This window comes from Notolabrus celidotus, chromosome 19, assembly GCF_009762535.1.
Source record: "Notolabrus celidotus isolate fNotCel1 chromosome 19, fNotCel1.pri, whole genome shotgun sequence".
In the NCBI taxonomy this organism is placed as follows: Eukaryota; Metazoa; Chordata; class Actinopteri; order Labriformes; family Labridae; genus Notolabrus; species Notolabrus celidotus.
The window spans coordinates 23,199,892-23,220,945 of record NC_048290.1 but is presented as its reverse complement, the minus strand read 5'-3'; the positions used below and the strand labels follow the sequence as shown (position 1 = coordinate 23,220,945).

General features: G+C 39.2%; 2 protein-coding genes across 16 annotated transcripts in view; one reads left to right on the top strand and one right to left on the bottom strand.

The window, feature by feature from the left end:
* sgsm1b (small G protein signaling modulator 1b) overlaps positions 1–5,560 on the bottom strand; it is a 20,424-nt gene extending 14,864 nt beyond the window's left edge. For 2 of the 9 annotated variants that reach the window (XM_034708847.1, XM_034708849.1), the window contains exon 1: positions 5,440–5,560. Coding sequence is in view for 5 of the 9 variants with exons in the window: in XM_034708840.1 (XP_034564731.1) it covers positions 384–446 (63 nt within the window). In the remaining 4 variants the exon portion in view is untranslated. Of the gene's footprint in view, positions 1–383; positions 447–531; positions 1,043–5,439 lie in introns of those variants that run through there. The other 7 variants (XM_034708840.1, XM_034708843.1, XM_034708842.1 and 4 more) reach the window with 6 other exon arrangements.
* git2b (G protein-coupled receptor kinase interacting ArfGAP 2b) lies at positions 4,607–21,054 on the top strand. 7 transcript variants are annotated; one of them, XM_034708852.1, is made up of 20 exons: positions 4,758–5,020; positions 6,640–6,773; positions 6,918–7,030; positions 8,206–8,311; positions 8,940–9,026; positions 9,125–9,255; positions 10,017–10,111; positions 10,214–10,259; positions 10,494–10,545; positions 10,644–10,716; positions 10,821–10,918; positions 10,998–11,109; positions 11,478–11,629; positions 11,769–11,876; positions 14,394–14,603; positions 14,781–14,870; positions 15,437–15,519; positions 16,336–16,491; positions 17,804–17,867; positions 18,143–20,075. In XM_034708852.1, exons 1-20 carry the CDS (start codon positions 4,969–4,971, stop codon positions 18,350–18,352), a joined length of 2,172 nt encoding a protein of 723 aa, XP_034564743.1. In that variant the 5' UTR covers positions 4,758–4,968; the 3' UTR covers positions 18,353–20,075. The 7 variants fall into 7 exon arrangements, with proteins under 7 accessions (XP_034564744.1, XP_034564743.1, XP_034564742.1 ...); XM_034708851.1 differs by having other exon boundaries at positions 11,724–11,876; positions 16,339–16,491; XM_034708850.1 differs by having other exon boundaries at positions 4,759–5,020; positions 11,724–11,876; positions 18,143–21,054.

The window sequence follows — 21,054 nt, the reverse complement described above, 5'->3', positions numbered from 1 at the left end:
GTTATTTGTGTAATTTTTCCCTTCTGGACTAAAGGCTATGAAACCATCACCATCCCCACTATCATCTGTATCACAATCGTCATCATCATCATCATCATCATCATCATCACTTCCATCGTCATCATCATATTACGCCAGTGTAACAACAGCATGAAAAACAGCAGAATACATCTCCAGTGCCAACCTTATTGCATACTCTTAGGTGTGTTAAATATGGTCAGTTTCATGATGTAAACAGGCTTGTGGCGTAGTCGTGGCTCAAACAGAAGACACCACAAACACACAAACACACATACACACACTGTCTAAGCCTAAAACGACAGTAAACATAAACAGTTATCTGTGTCCAATGTAGAAACATTTAAAAAAAAACACACACGCACCTCTTTCTTCACATTGCGCAGTAATTTCTGGCGCGTCTCGGCCTCTGTCACGAGAGAAAACATGCCGAAATATGTCAAACAGATGCTGTGTCGGAAATAAATGATGCTGAAGCTCACGACAAAAAAAGGATGATAACAGCGGCTGTACCTCCCATCGCTCCGGGTGTGGGGTGGTGCTGCTGCCACGCACAGCTTCGTGGAGGATTTCTTGAAGGCAATATGGACAACAGAGGGGGAGAAAAAGGCGAGGAAGATGCTCCGAGATACACGATGTGTTCTTGGTTCTTAGCGACGAAATTAAACCTATCTGTTACCTCTCAACCAACCAACACCCCTTTAAAGCCACAGTAGCCTTTACATTGAGCCGTACAACGCCACGACCTACACACTTGTATACAACATATGTACAAAAGACAACGAGTTATATTTTGATTACTTTAATGTAAGAGTTTTTTTGTTTTGTTTTCCATAGGTAAAAGTTATATGGTGATTCGGGTTAAACTGGACACATTAATTTAATTGAGTTTTCCAGCCTATACAGCCACCCTATGTTCAACATTAAAGCTACTGTGAGTTTTTATAACCATTTATAGGTACATTTCGACCAAGAGTTCTGGGGTCTTTTAGCTCCCAGAACTACTTTCCCCGGAACTAGGGAAGGTTCCTGTGCCCCAATTGTTGTCTGCGTTTCGACTGTGGGCTGAAGTCCCGGGTGGATTGTTCAAATCAGGCCAGTGATGTATGGAATTTTTTTTAGATTAAATAATATTTTGAAATCTTAATAAAAAACTAATCTAGGATGTGTTACCCTGTGTTTCAACAACTGTGTAAACAAACACCGTTATGTTCAGCCGAAAGTCCCAGGACCTTTGAAAAATACCACCCCCCCCAAGCAGGGGATTTTCAGAGGGGAGATTAACTACCCCTGAACTAAATTTAGACCGTTTCCTCCAGTCAAAACGCATGTAGTTCAGGGGTAAAGTCCTTAGTTCCGGGGTAAAGTTCCTGCGGTCAAAAAACGCCTAAAGCCAGAGAAATCTTTACTGATGTTTTTATATGTCACATTAGAGCAAGTAAAACCACCAGGGACGGGATTGAGTGTTTATGTATTTTTACATCACTGTCTGGTTTGGCTCTGCAACCAAACTAGACAAACACAGACTGCAGCGGACTATAAGGACTGCAGAGAAAATCATCGGTGTCGACCTGCCCCCCATCCAGGACTTGTACCGGTCCCGGGCCAGGAAACGGGCAGGGAGCATTACCGCTGACCCCTCACACCCTGGACACAAATTCTTCAAACTCCTCCCCTCCGGCAGGCGCTACAGATCACTGTGCGCCAAAACAACCCGCCATAAGAACAGTTTCTTCCCCCAGGCTGTCACTCTGATGAACACTAAACCATAACAGTGTCATACCTGTCAGATAAATACTCTCTGTAAATACACATGTAGATATACAATGCAACAATTCTCAAGCAGAATTCCATATTTCTATTTTTTGTATTATTTAACTTCTATTTTATAATGTAAAACTACCTCTGCAACTCACCACTGCACTTTATCATATTATTTTAGCCTGTACATATTAGTCATGCCTATTTGTTGTTTCTTTGTATTTATAGCTAAGGTTATTGTTATTATATTTTCATTTTATTTTTTATTGTAGTTCTTATTCTTATTCCTATTCTTATGCCTTGTACAAAGAGAGCACAGTTTACCAAAGTCAAATTCCTTGTGTGTTCAAGCATACTTGGCGAATAAAGCTGATTCTGATTCTGATTCTGATTCTGATTATTTTGAATGCCTGTTACTACTGCCACAGGGTAGGTGTCAGACCATTGACTGTATAGAATGGACAACGTGGCTTCAACTTACAGATAAAACATTAAAGATTCCTCAAACTGGTACAGTGCACAGCAGAAAAGCTTCATTTATGAAGTAAACACACATGGCTATGGGAAGTTCAGGGACTCTTGCATTAGTGTTTTCCCACATTGTTCCTCCTCTATTGTGCTAATTGGGTTCAGAATGCTGTAGGAGCCCACATTTGACAACAGAGCTGCTAGTGAGTCTTTCATTTCTTTATCTGATAAAAAATGAAAACCATACTTCTCATAAAAAATAATACTTGGTAATCAACCAGCATGATCAAAACTGCAGTGACAGAAACCCTATTTGTATTTAAATGTTATGTTTTGACCCAAGTTCTATCTGTTAACATGACAAAGGCAGTATTTATGACCTATACTGCAGCCAGTCAGTAGGGGGAGCTTTAAATCTTTTGGCTTCACAGTCAGTGAACACTTATGGCGCTCATTTTAATGTACAGTTGTTTTAGGTTTACAGGTTTTTTTCTTTTTACTTTTTCCGTAGCAAATCTTCACAATGAGTGATACAGTTGACTATGGTTTCCATCATTGTCTTTGTTTGTGCAGGTTGCACTGGGTCACCAAAGCCAAAGGTCATAAAGCAACTGGATAAGATAAAATGCAATGAATATTTATGATACTGTATTGAGCCACATTTCTAAACTGCATAATGGCAGCTCATTTCCTCATTCCACTCATATGAACTCCAACATCAATAAGGCCACCTGAGGCATTATCTAAATTCCTGATCAGCTAGGAAATGATAAGCCCTCTGTGAATGAACCGTTTTCAGTCTGGTGTTGGGCTTGATACACTCTAGCTGTGGTTCAATAACACAATAAAGAAAGAACAGTCTCTTGTCTTTCTTTATATCTGCTGGATAAATACAGCCTGGATTGGGAGATAACATGTCAATATTTGACAGAGTGATGATCTATGTCAATATTATGGTGCAATCTAATGTATTCAAGTTATCTTAAAGGAAGCTGTGTGTTTTATACAAGCAGGTGGAACCAAAGTAGAGAAGATGAAGAATGAATTGGGCTTGAAACCTATCCAATTTAATAAAATATTAAATAGAATATTTCTTAATTGGTAAAGTTTAATTAATCAATTTGAATCTGATGAGTTTTTTCTTTTAGAAAAGCAAAAAAACTAATGGAACAGGTACATACATTTACACAGTCTGTATTATTTGCAAAATGCACTTAGGTCTAAAGAAAACGGAGGCTCTACTTATTATGCAGAATGGTCCGTTGTTCAGTGTTACATTCTAATTATATAACTACGTATTACACATTCCTAAATGTGTGTGCAGCATTTTGATATTGTACCAAGTCATTTGGGAACAGACATTACCTTACCGACAGAATAAGCAGCTCTATTTTGTTGGGCATACTGTATATTGTTGAGCAGTTCAAGAAAGTTTTACATCAAATCTAAGTCTGCAAAGAAGATTTGTTTACACTTAAGGTACAACAATGGCAGGTTTAGTTGAATATAGTTGTATAATGTGGAAATGCTTAAGAGAAGTATCACTGACAGAATTGCAAGCCAACTCCAGTAGCCTATTTAACAAGGAGATAGGGGCAAACTAATGCTGACAGGGAAGTAAGTGGATCAAATACCAATACCAGATTTATATCCTTGTTTGTCTTACTTTTTGACACCACTTTTGGTTTACAAGCCACAGATTGAAAAACAAAGAGTATCTGTACTTTGCTTGAGTATTATTTTTTGGGAAGAACTTTTTACTTTTACTCCACCACATTTCCATCAATACTCTAGTTACTCACTACTTTTACTTTGACGTAAGCTCATGAATTTCCTTCTCTTTTCTGAAATCTGATCCTACGGTTAAAAGTGGAGCAAACAGAGCAAATTTCACTCAGATCAGGCAGTTCATTTAGAGGTCGTAATGATGGCTATAATTATCCACCTGAGCACCCATGGTCATATCTTCAGCCCGTGTTAGAGGTTTTTAAAATGAAGAATGATAAGTATTGTTTGAAGTGTTCTCCCTGTTTCTCACTCTGCCCAAACATACAAACATTCACTGTCCAACCTGAGAAAGCTTGTTGAGTTAAATTCCAGATGAACATTACAAACTAAGTTGTCTGTGTTTGTAGTAACTTAGTTTCTGTTCATAGGCCATGGTATAGTTTTTAGAGATTTCAAATAATGGTTTCTAAATAAACATAATGTAACAAAATGTACTCCTATGTATTCTTGACTGCACTTATGTATTTTGAAAATACAACGTTTTGAGAAGTATTTTTAAAAGCAAGTACTTCAGCACTTTAACTCAAGTAATAATTTGAAAGAACAACATTCACTTGAATTGGAGTAATATTTGACCTGGAGTATAAGGACTACTTTGACTTAAACAATGAAGCTTTGCACTTTGTCCACCACTGAGTATATCCCAAACCTCTTTACCAGCTGTGAATTTGAGGATAATCAAGTTAGACATCGAAGGGAACAAGGAAGGAAGCAGACGAGGAAACACAGGGGAGGGACCGAGGAGTCTGTGAGGAAGTGTTGGAATCAGCCCCGCTTTGTTCAACAGTAGGGGAGGGTAGACGAGCACAGCTTCTTTGGCTGCTCGAATCATAAAAATACAACCACCAAGAGCGGAGTACCCTGTCTTATCTCTGCCTGTCTGTGTTGTAAGGTGTATTTACATTTGTTTTCCTTGCTGGACTCCATCGAGGGATGTCAAAGCGAGTCCGAAGCAGAGAGGTCTGCGCTGATTGCAGCTCTCCGGGTATGATGTCAAACAGGCTAGCTTTAGCTGCCAAGCTAACAGCTAGCTCTTACTACATCTAACGTCTAGTTTAGCTAACCTGGTTAACCTTAGCATACAACGATAACTAACGGTAACTAACTAGTAGATATATATGTGACTGGCTGTTATGGTTCTGAATAATTGCCTTGTGGGAACGTCCTAATATATCTTCTATGTCTTCTCTGTGTTATTGACAATAATGTGTCTTATTTCTTAACTCTTCGCTTGAATTGTCAAGCGTTCCTAGTTTACTTAATCAGTACAGAAATGTTAAACTAGTTAACTCACTAAGACTACAGATAACAGGTATGTGATGTTGTCACACAACAGACCCACGCCTTGTTGCGTCTGTGCTGGTGATTTTGTATGCATGGAAGACCTTAGGACGCGCATCTTACCTTGTGGTGGCGTTCACACAAATCAGGCAGTGTGCTGGTCGAACCGCAAGTGTTTAAGTCTTAGGTTGTATTAAGTTATCACAAGGGAACTTATTTTGAAGATGGTTATTAAGGATGTAACGATTCACTCAACCAACGATTCGATTTGAATCCCGATTTTTGTTCACGATATGATTCTCTAACGATTTTCAAGAAAACTGGATTGAACTCAAAATTTAAATAACTATGATTTTATTTCAATTCTTAGATATGGACAGTTGCAATATATATATATTTTTTTCTCTGATATTACTTTGTAAACAAAGTAATCATTTTACATGTTTAAGGTGTGTTGTTACTCAAATAACCACTGCACACTTTTTTTCAGTACCTTGCAAAAAAAACAAAAAATGGCCGCACAAAAATACCTTCCTGGAAAATTTCAGCAAAAAAAATTGTATTTATAGAGAAATGGAAAGTGAACGATTCCCAAATTAAAGAATTAAATATTAAAACAAATAAGGTACATCTCTTTAAATTAAGGATGTCAATTTCAAGTATTCTCCTTGAGCGATCTTTGGAAATGTTAACAATTAATTATCGTTTAATCATTAAAAAAACGTGAAAGTTTTCCATGTCAAAAATAATGCCAAATGCGTTTTTTCCCCCTAAATCAAATTTTCCTTCATGACACAGTGTATATTACTGACGGTATTAAACAGCTGTGGATCACTCAGACTTCAACATATGGATTTACTGCAACAGGACAACTGAACAGGATCATATTTCAGACTCACAGTGTCCAGTTTTCTGTCTACTCGTTCTTATTGAGAAGCATTTAAATGTGATCATGTGTCAGCCGGGAGCGAAACCGGGTCAGTCCGGCGGCTGAGAAAAAAAGCGCTCTGGAGACCTGTCACTCAGCCGCAGCCCCCAGCTGAGTGTCTCCGCTGTGTGCAGTCAGCTGATTCTGAAACATGCTTTAAACTTAAAACACCTCCACTGAGCGAGTGACGAGAGAGCAGCGCCAGAGACTTAATGATGTTGAACAAGCAGAGTATAATGCAGATAACACCTTCTACTGTTTAAAAATAATATCCCGATACAAATTATGTTGAATCGATTTCAATCCACCCTTATTTGTATCGATTTTTTACCGATTTGCGATTTATCGTTACATCCCTACTGGTTATATTAACCAATATTTTCATCTCACTCCAGAACCACGGTGGGCCTCTGTTAACAGGGGTGTTTTGATCTGTGATGAGTGCTGCAGCATCCATCGAGGTCTGGGGCGCCACAGCTCTCAAGTCCGACATTTGACTCATTCTTCATGGCCATCCTCTCAGCTTCAGGTGAGACGACAGGAAAGATTAAACACACACCTAAATCATCCAGGTCTAATCTGTCTATCACAGAGAAGACAGGGGTTGCATAGTCATTGACAAGAGGACATCCTGATGATAAACATGCACATAAAGTGTTGTGGTACATTTCAGATGGTCCAGACATTGTATGGCAATGGAGCTAATTCCATATGGGAGCACAGCCTTCTTGATCCTTCATCCTCAACTACTGGGAAGCGCAAAGCCAACCCTCAGGACAGAGTCCAGTAAGTGCTCTTAAGGATTTTCATGTGTCAATGCTGAATTTGGTATGCTTGCTTGCACTTTGTGATAAAGCTCTATTGGCAACATTGATTTTCATCGTTAAGGTCAGTGAACATGCATATTTGGGCCCCTGAACCGTGGACATAACTCACAGCATGGTGTTCTCAAATGACATTTAGAAAGTGGGTGGCTTGATCATGTAGAGTAGATGATAAAAATATACGACAAAATAAGTTCACCGTTGACTGCAATAACCCAAAGATGTAAGCCTGATTGAATCACTTTGTAAATGTTGTTTATTAGCTTTGCAAGAGAGAAAACTTGAAATGAGTTATGCTGTTTTTCATTTTATTATAAAGTTTTAAAATAAATAAGCAGAATGTATTTTAACTTTAAACAAAAATATGATGAAATATTTATAAGAGCTATGATGTCATCCCCATCCACTGCCAGGTATAAACACTGCGTCGGTCTTGTGTCTAACTGGTGGAGTAATGATAAACAGTAGGCCTCGTATAAACAGCCATGCTCACACTTTGAGCGAATGCTTTTAATCATCAGACAACCAACAGAAACAGACGGAGAGACTGGGCATTGAACCAAAAAGGAATCAGCTCTCTTGATTCCAAGAGTCAACATAAATGCCACCTTATAAGGTGTTTCCACCTGCTTTGTTCCTTGAAGAACTACAGCTGAATTCAGTTCCTGTCGTATAGTTCCAGGTATTAAAAAAAAAGATTGTCTTTGAGTGGAGTGGATATTATCCGACTTGAGTTTTCAGGCTGTCCTACTGTTGACTGCAGCTGTGTCAACTTCCTCTATTCACAAAACAAGGAAGTGTGCAAGTATTGACAGAAGACAAGGGGACAAAATTAGGCTTTGTTGCAGTATCCCCTCTAATGTAGATGACTGTTCACTACTCCTCCATCTGTATGCAGATCACCAGAGATAAAGTTGTTCATATGACAGCGAGGGAGGATAGTATTTTTAGAGTTCTTACTGGAATGACGTCCCTGAACTTCACAGATTTTGTGTCAGTATCCTAGATCCGGCCAATCCAAGCTAATTGTATTTTGAATGTTGCATGTGTAGTTGTGAATGCCACTCAAAGTTTCACTGGTGGTCTAGATTTTTTTTCTTTCTTGGTTAAGATGCAAACATCCTTTGTTGTTTCCAGTCCCAACAAGACAGAGTTCATCAAGGCCAAATACCAGATGTTGGCGTACGTCCATCGGATGCCTTGTCGGGAGGATGACAGTGTAACCGCAAAAGACCTCAGCAAGGTGAGAAATCGGTACACGTTCTGTTGAGTGAATACGCTCCTTTGAGATAAATCGAAGCCAAATTCTCATCTTCTAATTGCATCATGCTGCACTAACTTCCATGGCTGAAGCACAGCCAAGTGTATTTTTATTTCTTTAACTTCTGTATCTGCACTTCCTACCAATTTCAGAAATGGTTGAACCTATTTATAGACTGAGATTTTGTATTCAGCACTGCTCCAACATACTGCCGCTCATATTTCCTGTACTGGTCACGCTATGACTGTGAATATAAAATAGTAGGGGCTGTCTGGCTTCAGCTCTTTCAGATGCTGCATCTGCTTCTTGCTTCTGTTTGATTTTCACTGTGAATCTAATATCATTTCCCACAAAATATGAACTACAAACTGGATTCTTTGCATATAAATAGGGTATTTAAATAATCATTGCTGTTTGATGAATAGCCGAGTGTTATTTGGAAAGATAAAAGTGCATGAAGGGGATGAAAACCCTTTTTATATGCAATAATCTACAACGTGATCTGACTAATGCATCATGTTAATCAGTTCTGGGCAGATATTCAGTGAAGCCCACACTGTGTCAGCTCTTAAAATCTAATTAAACAAGCTACTTGTCCATTTTCTTTCAGCAACTTCATTCCAGCGTTCGGACTGGAAACCTAGAGACCTGCCTCCGGCTCTTATCTCTGGGAGCCCAGGCCAACTTCTTCCATCCAGTGAGTGCAGGGAATACACAAAATTATATGTTACTGTGAGAATAATGTGGCAAGATACTAATGCTTCTTTATTGTGCTGTGTTTTTTTTTAACAATAGGAGAAAGGAAACACTCCACTTCACATAGCAGCAAAAGCAGGACAAGTTTTACAAGCAGAGCTGTTGGCAGTTTATGGAGCAGATCCTGGGGCTCTGGACTCCAGCGGGAAGACCCCTATTGATTATGCAAGGTATGAAAACAGTGTTTGTGATTTAACACTGTGGGTCTTTTGTTTGAATCTCATTACACCTTCACTTATGATAGTGACACCCTCACTTATGATAGTGACACTTTATTCCAATGGTGTCAACCTGGTGATTTATGATTTCAAACTGTTGGCTGCGAGCACCACAAACAGCCCAGCCTTCTGTCTGCAATGCTACAGGAAATCAATCACATCCTTTGGTGAATTTAGCCTGTTCTCAGGAACTGACTCTGGTGTGCATTAACTGTGCTATTTATATCCGACTTCTTTTACTAGGAAATGTTGTAAATTTAGAAGGAAAGTGACAGACGGAAAACGAATGTAAACTGGTAAGAAAGCAGAGCTATTAGCTTAGAGGAAACAGTCTCAGGCAGAAATGGGTGAAATATTTAACATGCCTTAACGACAATGAACATTAGGAACAGACACTGTGGCATTATGTTGGCCTGACTAATGACATTAGAGAATGAGTAACTTGGGCAAGAGGGGAAGAGAAAACTTGGACCAAAGTCAAAGATTTAGAAAATAGAAGGCAATGATTTGACATTTTCTGTAAAATGATCAAAGAAATCTGCATTGCACAGAAAGAGACAAAGAATCATCGCTTTGTTTGAATCAAACCCAAAAAACACAAAATTGCTGCCCTCTGGATATCATTAGATTAAATCTCATCCTGTGACATACTTTTTATTCACAGTAATTTAGTATATTTCTGCAGCATGACCTTTTAGTCTTTATCTGTGCAGACAAGCTGGGCACCAGGAGCTGGCAGAGAGGCTGGTGGAGATTCAGTATGAACTCACTGACCGGTTAACATTTTACCTCTGTGGCAGGAGACCAGGTGAGCAGTAGGGACATCAGGCATTGTTTCTTCATGCATGACATTTTAGAGCTTTCTCCAATGTGGTATTTACTCCCTATAATGTAATTGTTGCTTTTTTAGATCACAGAAATGGTCAACACTTCATCATTCCACAGATGGCAGACAGGTAATACCAAGGTTTTAAATCATTTCAGAATATTTGTTAAAGGTCTTGCAATGCCCCAAAAAAGATTATATCAGCTGCATGGTTTACTTTTGTTGTGGTGTTTTTCCCATGCTGCATTCTTTTGTTGGATTAGAAATAAGTAAGTATATTTGTTCTCTGTTCTGTTTAGGGTTTCTTGTTTTGTGGAGAATTTAGTTTGCATAAAATTCACTATTTTAACTATTTTGTCTACAGCAGCCTGGATTTGTCAGAGTTTGCCAAAGCCGCAAAGAAGAAGCTCCAGTCGGTGAGACATTTTAAAAACGTGATGTTTCTAACACATATTTTCTTTTTCTACTGCTTTTGTGTTGTTTTTGAAGTTAACTAGACTGTCTTTTATTCCAGCTAAGTAACCACCAGTTTGAAGAGCTTGCTATGGATGTTTATGATGAAGTGGACAGAAGAGAAACAGATGCAGGTGAATTTTTAAGAAATGTTAAGATGTGATGCATCTTATCCTTTACCTTTTAAAATCCAATTTCTATGTAACATGTACCTTTTTTATTGTGATTTTTTTTCCAGTGTGGTTGGCCACTCAGAACCACAGCACACTTGTTACAGACACCACAGTTGTGCCTTTCCTGCCGGTCAATCCAGAGTACTCGTCCACTAGAAACCAGGTAAGTGGCTGCACCTGTTTCTCCTGTAAAATGCTCATTTGATGAGTCAGTGCTGATTATTGTCTGTTTGTACTTTCAGGGTCGTCAGAAATTGGCACGGTTTAGTGCTCATGAATTTGCCACCCTTGTTATTGATATTCTAACTGATGCAAAGCGACGGCAGTGGGGTAATTCCTGTGAAAGCCCCAAAGGTATTATACGTCTGTCATCAAATTTCTCTATTTATGTTATTTTCTTTCTGGGTTTATTTATGTTTATTCTGCTGTTAATGTATTTGTAAGTTAAGACCCTGAAGACAGAGAATTTTTCAGTAAGAAAACTGACATTTCAATACATGAATATTTACCATGTTGGCTTAGTTCTATGGGCAGAAACATTGCTAACACAGATTGTGGATTGGGGCTTTAATAATGAAAACCACTGCCTCCTGTAAATCACAGCAAATCACATCAGCGCCAGTTGTCTCTCTAAAGCAAACTCAAGAAAGCTTGTTAACGCTAACGAAGACGAGCAAGTCCTGGTGTTTCTCTGAAGCTTTGATCTGCTTGTCTCTCTTTAGATAATGTGGAGCTGATCCTTCAGGGAATAAACAGCCGCCATAACAGCGAGAGCCAGGACAATGACCAGCCAGATTATGACAGTGTGGCATCAGATGAGGATCCAGTGCAGGAGGCCACATGTGGGGACAGCTGCAATGATAGAAGGACCAAGGTGGATGCTACCATCAGTACTTCTATATACATCTTACTTTTACTCTTTAAACTGATCAAATTAATCCTAACGTGTGTAACATTATCCATCCCAGAGCTCAGAGTCATCTGACCTCTCTGATGGACCAATCACTGTGCAGGAATTCATGGAGGTAAAGACTGCCCTCACTGCGTCAGAAGCCAAAATACAACAACTTCTGAAAGTCAACTGTCATCTGAGTGAAGAGCTGCGGATGATGCAGGGCAAGGTCAGTAATAAACCTGAGATTTATAAACTCAGTGGGATTAAAACAGCAGAATATACAAACTTTTTTTCAGTGTGTTAAATTTTAAAAACCCTTATAGTTTGATTTGTTGCACTTTAATTGTGTGGTATCACAAAGGAGCGTTTTTAAGATTAGAGGTCACTTTGTACTTGATTTATTTAATTGACATGTTGGAAGTCTTTCTTTCCTCTTGCCTCTTAAACACGACCAGATGTTAAATTTCTAATTGAGTGTGTAAGACACACTGAGTATTTTGATTCCACCAAGGCCCCACTGCGACATGTAAACGGAAGAGTACATTACTCAAAGTAATTTCAATTAATTCCACTTTTAGCTACATAGAGAACAGCTGCTGTATTTCTGGATAGGATCAAATTATTGTGGTAATAATTAAAAATCGCCAGACTTCCTCTGGTATGCTGATCAGGGAAAAACAGATCAGGTGTTCCATTTCTTTGATATAGGACTTTGAATCCTTTCTGTGTTGTAGAACACAGATGCCCAAAGAGCGACATACTTATCAACAAACAGTAGACAAAGATGAGTTCATGATGCATCATTGCAAATTGAGAGGATCATCAAACTGCCTACAGTCAAAAAACACCCAAAATATGGGCTGAAGAGAGACAGGAAATGTGGGGAGCAGAGAGTGGGGAAGACATGCCGCAAATATTGAGGCCAGGAGTCGAACAAGCGTCCGCTGCTACAACCACTATATCTCTGTATCTGTGGCACACTTACCACTAGGCCACCACGCCATGGTTGTATGAGTTTTTTGTGTGAATTACATCACTAACACCTTCATATGACATAGACCTGAGTTTCACAGCACACGGTGTATGCATGCTGTGTATTAATATACTCACTTCCCTCTTTCTGAGAAGTACAAACGTGTAAAGCCCGCTTAGCCTCCAGTGGTACTTAGACGGGTTTTGTTTTTGTGCAGTTTTACTAGCTGCTGTGAGGAAACTGTCCTCATGTCCTGTGTACATCTCTGCTGCCACTTCAGCAGCACAAAACATACTTCCACTCACTGCCTCTTTATGAGAGAGACACACTTATAGATATCACCTGTTCAGCATTTGTCATTTCGATTTAAATATTTCCTTAATGATTCTTGAACATTTTTATATAAAACTTCCATGAGCAAATAGCCATCCTATCCAAACAAAACTAGTTCAAAAAGCAAATACAACAGTCTTTCACCAATCTGACAAATTCATCTCTATTTGTCCGTCCTGAATGCTTTGATTATGTTTTGTTATAGAATAGACAAGATGGTTTTAGGAGTTGGAAGCACTTACTTATGTTTCCTCATATGCTTCAGAATTCTCCACAGCCCACTGTGTTCCTCTTGATTTGGGTGAGAGACGGTGTTGACAACACAATGTTCTGCCTCCACCTGCTGGTTTATTTGTTTTTATGGCAATAGAGACAGTCCCAGTCCACTGACTTTCCCCCTCTGCTTGGGCCTAAAATGTCTGGACTACTTTCTCCAAAATGTTCCATACATTTACAGTGCATCTGTAAAGTATTCATACTGCTTTACTTTTCCTTCATTTTATGTTACAGCTTTATTCCAAAATGGATTCAATTTTTTTTTCTCAAAATTCTACACACAATACCCCATAATAAAGTGAAAAATATTTTGTAGACATTTTTGCTCATTTATGGTCTATAAAAAATTAAGAATGATAGAAACTCTCCAAATCCAGGCGTGCCAAGCTTGTAGCATCATACCCAAGAAGACTGGAGGCTGTAATCGCTGCCAAGGTGCTTCAACAAAGTATTGAGTAAAGTGTGTGAATACATAGGTACATGTGATATTGTGAGGGTTTTATATATAATAAGTTTGCAACATTTTCTACAAAACATTTTTCACTTTGTCATTATGAGGTATAGTGTGTAGAATTTTGAGTTAAAAAATAAGGCTGTAAGGCTGTAAGATGTAGAAGAGGTGAGGCGGTATGAATACTTTCCAGATGCACTGTAAGTTGACTGTGCACTGTTCCTCTTTAATGATTATTGTGATGTATTTTGAAAGGCAGACACTAAATATAGAAAATATTTTTTTTTCTGCTTTATCTCGGTGGTAAAGACCTCTCAATGCCCTCAGTGTCTCTGCGCTTGTGGCACTTCCTCTTTGTTATGTGGTGTCTTTATCTTGTTTTTAGTGTCCCATTTGTTCTCAAGTTTCCAACTGCTCTGCATGTAAATACGGGCAACCACCTAAGCAGCAGTTTCCCAGGGGGTCATTCCTCAGGAGTTGCTGTCAACATTCACTGTCAGCATTTCATTTGCCAAAGAAACAAACCTTCTGTTGTGAGAAAAACTTTGAAGGGACGCAAAAACACAAGAGAGGAAACTCGACATTGAGGTTTTGCTTTTCTCCAGCAGACTAATCTGTACTCCACTCTATTATTGATATCTGGCAGAGCCTTTGTAAGGAGATCACACCCCAGCTTCAGTTGTACTGAAAGATGTTTTTGTTCTTTTCAGCTGAGCTCCCTGCAGACTGAAAACACAACACTGCGATGGCAGGCCCCCAGCGGACAGCAACACTCCCAGGGGCCATGTGGTCGACACCCACCCCGCGGAGGTCGCGCTATGTCTATGTATGAGACGGGCTCTACTCCGAGGCAGTACCCCCACAGAGTGGAAACAGCCCGGCACGAGGACGGAGTCATTTTACAACCTTTCCCGACTAATGTAAGCACAGAAGCACCAGTGCTCATGCTGGTTAGTCGCCTCAAGATGAAATCATGATGCCTGGCTTGGGGCTGGTGTTGGTTTTTCATTCATTCATTCATTCATTCATTCAATCAATCAACGTTCATTGCATCTCAAGTATGAGAGTATGCTCAACTTGGTTTGACCCCTTTCTAGATTGGGAGGGGTCCTTTGGGGACGGCTGCTTCCTCCCTCCCTACCTTCCCCTCTTCCCTGTCCTGGTCGTGGGATGAGAGATCTCGAAGGGTTAAGTACTGATGTACTGAAGGCGGTGAAAAACCGTCCTGCTGCTTGACCCCACAGTCTTCTCTATCCTGACCTGTGTCTTTAAACTGCCTCTTGTCAGTTATCGCCTGCCTGCCTGCATGCACCACAGTGCCTCTGCTTCAGTTCAGTCGTCTGAACAACTGCAGCTGCTTATCCACACAGAAACTCAACCAGAGCCTCTCAGGAGTGAGGAGGAAATGTTGCACCACAGAAAGCTGTTTGAATGGTCAGACAGCGAGGTTGAAAATGGCTAATACTAATATAAGTCATAGCCATTCATCCACAGCCTTTTTCAGGATTTCTCTGCATTTACTAATCGCATCCACTGCAGTGTGCACTGTGTTACACCACAATGACACAGATGTATATTTCCTGTCTTCTTCTTTTTATCTGCTTCAAAACTGAATGTCTGATTCTGTGGTCTCAGGTTTTAATTCAGAAATGCATGATTCTGATGTATCTGTGCCTACTGTTGCTTTTATAACATGTTCATCCTGATGTATATACTGTTGCTGATTGATGCTAATTGACTGATGTCTCTATAGGGCTGTAGTCTGGAGGGACAGAATCTTATGCTGGAGAACGATTATGACACTACGCCCAACCACTCTGAAGTGGAGGAGGCTGGGTAAGAACATTTGTGTAAACTTTGTACACAAGAGGATTTACTCATTGTTTACCTTTTTAGAGAGTTTTGGAATTTTGTACAAATGTGTACATCTTTCTACTGATATAACAAAACATTCTTTATTTGTTTGACATGAGGTTAAAAGATGTCTAGAAATGAACTGAAACAAATATTAATACTCAGTCACATAAAAATAGAGGATGAGGCTTCACTTATATTGCTTTCGATGGATGTTTGGGACAGTTGGGACATATTAAGACATGCACCTCTCAGAGTAATGCTACCAGATGCAGAAAAACCAACAGATTGACCATATTTATTCAAATATGGTGCTTATCAAAGTAGTATTTAGCCTGTTTGATAGTTGGATGAAAATTAACGGCTACAGCTTTATACAGTGCACTAATGGCCCATTTCTGTCAGCTACTAAGCAATTACACAATTAGTATTACTTCTTTTTTTTTTTTTTTTTTTGGTTGGATGGAGTCTAAGTGTTTAAACTCAGCTGCAGTGTTATTATTTGAAATGAGATACATTGAACTTCAATGTATTCAAATTTGTTTTGGACTCCGGTGCACAGAGAATCGAATCACACATGCTCCATCAGACTCCACAGGAAACACTGCAGCAATTAACGGCCAGGCTAATCAGTTTTCTAGAAACCAGAAAAGAAACTCATCTGTATCTGAAATTAAAAAACAGTTTCACTCACTTATGCTCAAAAGTCAACCTAGGGTATTTAAATCTTTGTCTTTGCTAAAGCTCATAGCATTACACTGGGATGAATAATTATTATATGTATTTTCTTATGTTCAGTAGCCCTCTGCCGGCGTCTGACACAGGAGAGCCAGTCGAGGAGTGTGAGGAAGATCCCACCCTGCCATGCACGGAGGATGTCATCTGCAAGACGGAGCAGATCACCAAGAACATACAAGAGCTCCTGAGAGCCGCCCAGGAGACCAAGCATGAAAGGTAGTTCACGAGTGACATAGTTGAAGAAAAATGATATCATATCATACATAACAGGTCATTCTTTTAATCTTAAAGGGAACATTTTTCAGTGCTTTGCCCTGGAAATCACAGCTTCGAGTCTGTCAGGCTGCATATGAACCATGACTGTATTTCTGACATTCTGCTTGTCCTTTAGAGAAGTAGACGGTGTTTCATCCTTCATAACAGCTGGTTCTAGGTCAGTGGTTTTCAATAGTTGTCCCCAGGGACCTGGAGCCTGCTGGTTTTAATCTTTCTAACCAGCTAACTGAGTGATTTATACCAGAGCTGCGGTAATATAGCAAACCAGAAGCACCCTGGTCCCAAGGACCAGCATTGAGAAGCCCTGATTTTGAGCGTTATAGACCAACCTCCACCCATGTGTCGTAAAAACTGTTTGTCTGCTGGGGGGAGGCCTTGTGTCTTTAAGTGCAGCTGACAGGAAACAAGCACCACATGACGAAATATTCCCCTGTGACCTTTAAATCCACAGAGTTAGTTATGTCTGTGAGGTTTCCTGCAGTCAGCCATGCTCTAATATCCTGTTGTTCTTTTTTGTTTTACAATCATACTTAATTTTCGCATCATGATGAGAGATATCAGCCTTAAAACCTACTATATACTTATTAAGATCTTTTATTTTGTAATACGTTTTGCAGGTGATGATGCTTACCATGTTTGTTGGTCTGACTGATGCTCTAATATTTAAGTATTAATATTAAATTAAGCACACTCTCACATCTGTGATCATGATTTCTTGTGTTAGGACATTAGTCAATGTCCATTGTTTTACATTGAACTATAAGTCTTGATGTTGACGTTTGACGTCACTTGAATTAGCCTCAACAAATACATATGTTAACCAAGTGTTGTTTATGATCTTTTTTTTGCATTCCTGTAACTCTTGCTTTCCCAGAAATTTCCATGACTGCCATCCTATACAAATATTCAAAACCTGAAATAGTTTTCTTTAAAGTAGTGAAGTTAATTAAAAAGCTGCAATACTTGTAGGTTTTTTTATTAACCAGTTTCATGACATGGAATAAGGTGAGGTAAATAAAGGAAGTGTCTTGTCTGTGACGGTTAGATGTGAAGTAAAGCAGCTGTATTAAACATTTCATATTTGAATGAAGTGTCCTGCTATTATAAATGGTAGGAAGCAAATATGACATCTACTGCTCTTCATTGATCTTCATGATTGGGAATGTTTGTGGTAGCTCCTTTTATTTGTGTTTGTGTACACATATGGCACAGGAGTGGTTGACCACCATTACCCATTGTGTCTCTCCCACAGCTTCCTTCCTTGTTCAGAAAAGATCTGTGTGGCTGTGACTGAGATGGCTGCTCTGTTTCCCAAGGTAAGATGACTCCAACATCTTGATCTCCCTCCCCCCAGCAATTACAGGGTGTGTTGTTTGCTCGAAAACAGCCAGAGGGGATCTAACCAGACCTGTTTGGATTGGGAAAGACCTGTCCATTACACTGCTTTGTTGTGTCTTTACACTATTGTATTACTTTGTTTTATGTTGCCTCAAATGCACACAGAGCCTACCGACCAAAATGTGGGTTTATTTATGGAGGTTGTCAGTTCAACTCTTGATCAAGTCTTCGTCATCCCTCTGGTCTCTCACAGAGGCCGTCCTCCGAGACGGTGCGAGGATCTCTGTGTCTGCTCACGTCGAGCGCCAGCCGGCTTCACGGAGAGTGCCAGAAGGCGGCGGATCACAGCCCCTGCCCTGCGGACATCCAGCTGGTCACTCAGCAGGTCATCCAGTGCGCCTATGACATTGCCAAAGCTGCCAAGCAACTTGTCACTGTGACAACCAAAGAAAACAACAACTAACTAAAACCCAAAGACATTTCTTGAAACACCCAAAATACAGTTTATTGATGATGTTGCTAATTTCAACGTAATCAGTGTTAACACCATTTTTCCCTTTTATTAACCACTTAAAGCATTCACATACATTCCTAGAGTTGAAATAATACTTTAAAGTTAGATGCACCGTGCAAAGTAAGGGATCAATCTAAACATGTATTTATTTTGTTTTTTGTATCAAACTAATAGGTAGTAAAACACCTTTAAACGTGTAGTATCGAATCTTTTACTATACTTTACCTCGCTGAGAGAAAACACTTTAATCCACAAAATTTCCACAAGTGCAATGTTGTGTGTGTTCAAAAACCAATAGAATAAGCAGTTGAACCTGTACTTTACCCAGAAGAAGTCAGATCAGTATACAGTAGATGAACCTTACTCTACACCAGTGACATTAGTTGTTTCCCTTTAGCCATTCTCATTGTTTTTATCATGAAATGACAGTATTTTAATCTTAACTCATTGTGATACCACTTGCTTAGAGTTCAGATGTTTGTTTAGTAAGCAAACTGTGATTGAAAAAAAAAATGCTACAGAGCATTGAGCACCGTGTCAGGCCAGCAGATCCCAGAGTGTGCAAACTTTTATTCCATCCAGCAGGTGATTTCACATTTCAGTCCCTCCGCTCTGTTTTGAGATGTGTTTATAGGTTAAGTTTCAGTAGTTTTGGAGTTCTAATGTTACAGCCATACTTCTGATGTGTGTGCGTCCAGGTGTGCTTGCAAGTGTGCGTGTGTGAGCTATACTGTCAGAGGTGGGTTCAAGACCCTGTGACACCCATTTTGAATCAATTCTAATAGCATTATGCAAATATATAAAATGTACTGTATGTATCCATGTAATTCTTTATCAGAATAACCCAAATGCTATTCTATTTATAAACTTGTATGTCATACCTCTAAAAAATATCTGTTTATTTTCATAAGCTTTTCTTTAACATGTTGCTCCTCACAGACTAACTTTGTGTTCTGAGGTTTGGGACTTCTCAGCTGGCAGTAAGTTAAAGGCAACTTGTGATCTCTGGTTATTTGGTGTGGTACTGTAACTCCAGTGTTTTAGATGCTATATGTGGTCACATACGTACAGCTATGGTTTACAATCATTGATAAAGTCAGTATCCTCTAGGAGTTAGAGTACCTGTTGTAAATTTGGGTCATATGTGTCACTCAATGTGAGCCAGAAAAGTTTAAACCAGGGGTGGAAAGACAACAAGCAAATCTTGCACATGTTGACAACTTTTGATTCAACATCACAACAGTAGACTGTATTCAACTACAAATACAAAGTATTTCTTTTGAATATGGTGATAAATTGTTACCTCTGATCAACCTGAAAGAATGCAGCTGTGACCATTTCAATGTGAATATTTTAGCCTCATCCTGCAAGAGTAAAGTCTGTAAGTCATTTTAAAGGTGGGAAAGTATTTTTAATCTAAGGAAAGTCTATGATGGTGGTTTAAGAGGGAGAAGAGATGCAAAGCAAGTGTTAGCACAGGTTTCCATGGATGAGTTTTAGAATATCCTCAAATCATCTTCAGTGCCAATTAATCCACTATTTATGTGTTCTGTTTTTAAACATGCTTGATTTTTTTTAAACCAAGGTTCACCTACCAGTATTTTGGTGGTCCTACAGATACATTTCATATTCATTTGTTCTTCATGTTTTTTAATTAAATTTTGTTAAAATATTTTGTTTGTCTTATTTTGTATGGTTTTTGCTTTTATTTTAAGAAAAAAACGGTATGATCACTAGCTTAACAGAAGCTAGTATAACCATTATCTTTGATAAGTTAGACCAAGTAGAGGTATTTTGGGAAACCCCATAGGCTAGGTGTAATCATAGGCTGTATAAAATATGGACGTTGTATCCGTGATGTCACCCATCTGTTTCTGAAGCGCTGTTTTGAGGCCAATTGTCGACAGCAGCCATATTGCTGCTGTCGAGCGATTGTGACGTAAAGAGGCGGGCTTTGAGCCTCCTAGCCAACAGCTGCAGTGTTCCTGCCTGTCAATCAAGTCAGCTGTGCCTCTCATTGGAAGACTCTTAATCTCAATATCTTTGAATTTGCCACGTTAGAAATAAATTCACGCCCCCATACAGTGTGTGCCAATCAAGAAATGAGATATCCAGACTACACTCGTCTTTTGTACCAGGCTGTAAACATGTTTATTTAAAAAAAGATCGTCTTTTTTGAATTGGTGTGTATGTGGTTTCTGGTACTTCCGGAGCCAGCCTCAAGTGGATCCTCGATGAACTGCGGTTTTTAGCACTTCCGCATTGAACTCATATTCTTAGACCAGAGGTTGCCGCTTGGGTGTAAATTAAGAAAGCAATGATGTCATGTATTACCTGATTGGTCAATTTTGTTTTTCAAGGTGGTAATGTGTTATTGCTTCAAAAGTTACTTAGCCTGGCTTTAAATTTTTATTTCACAGAGCCGAATAAGCATTGACTCAAACTTAACACATAAAAAACTTTGAAAACTATAACAAAATAAAGTACAAACAGGTTCAAAGAGTATTAGCACCGTTTCAATGAGAAGTCAGTGAGTAGTTCCTCTCCACCCCTGGTTTAACACTGAAATTTAATCCCTTGTAACTTTAAGCTGCCTCTGTGGTTGAAACAATCCCTGCCTTAGGTATAATAAAGTATTATCCATACCTCAA

Bases quoted from the DNA above. Each gene is read 5' to 3' on its own strand.
- git2b (XM_034708850.1), top strand. From the start codon at position 4,969: ATGTCAAAGCGAGTCCGAAGCAGAGAGGTCTGCGCTGATTGCAGCTCT. The intron at 11,877-14,393 runs GTCAGTAATAAA...TGTTCTTTTCAG, and splicing joins TGCGGATGATGCAGGGCAAG to CTGAGCTCCCTGCAGACTGA. The intron at 14,871-15,436 runs GTTAAGTACTGA...ATGTCTCTATAG, and splicing joins GGGATGAGAGATCTCGAAGG to GGCTGTAGTCTGGAGGGACA.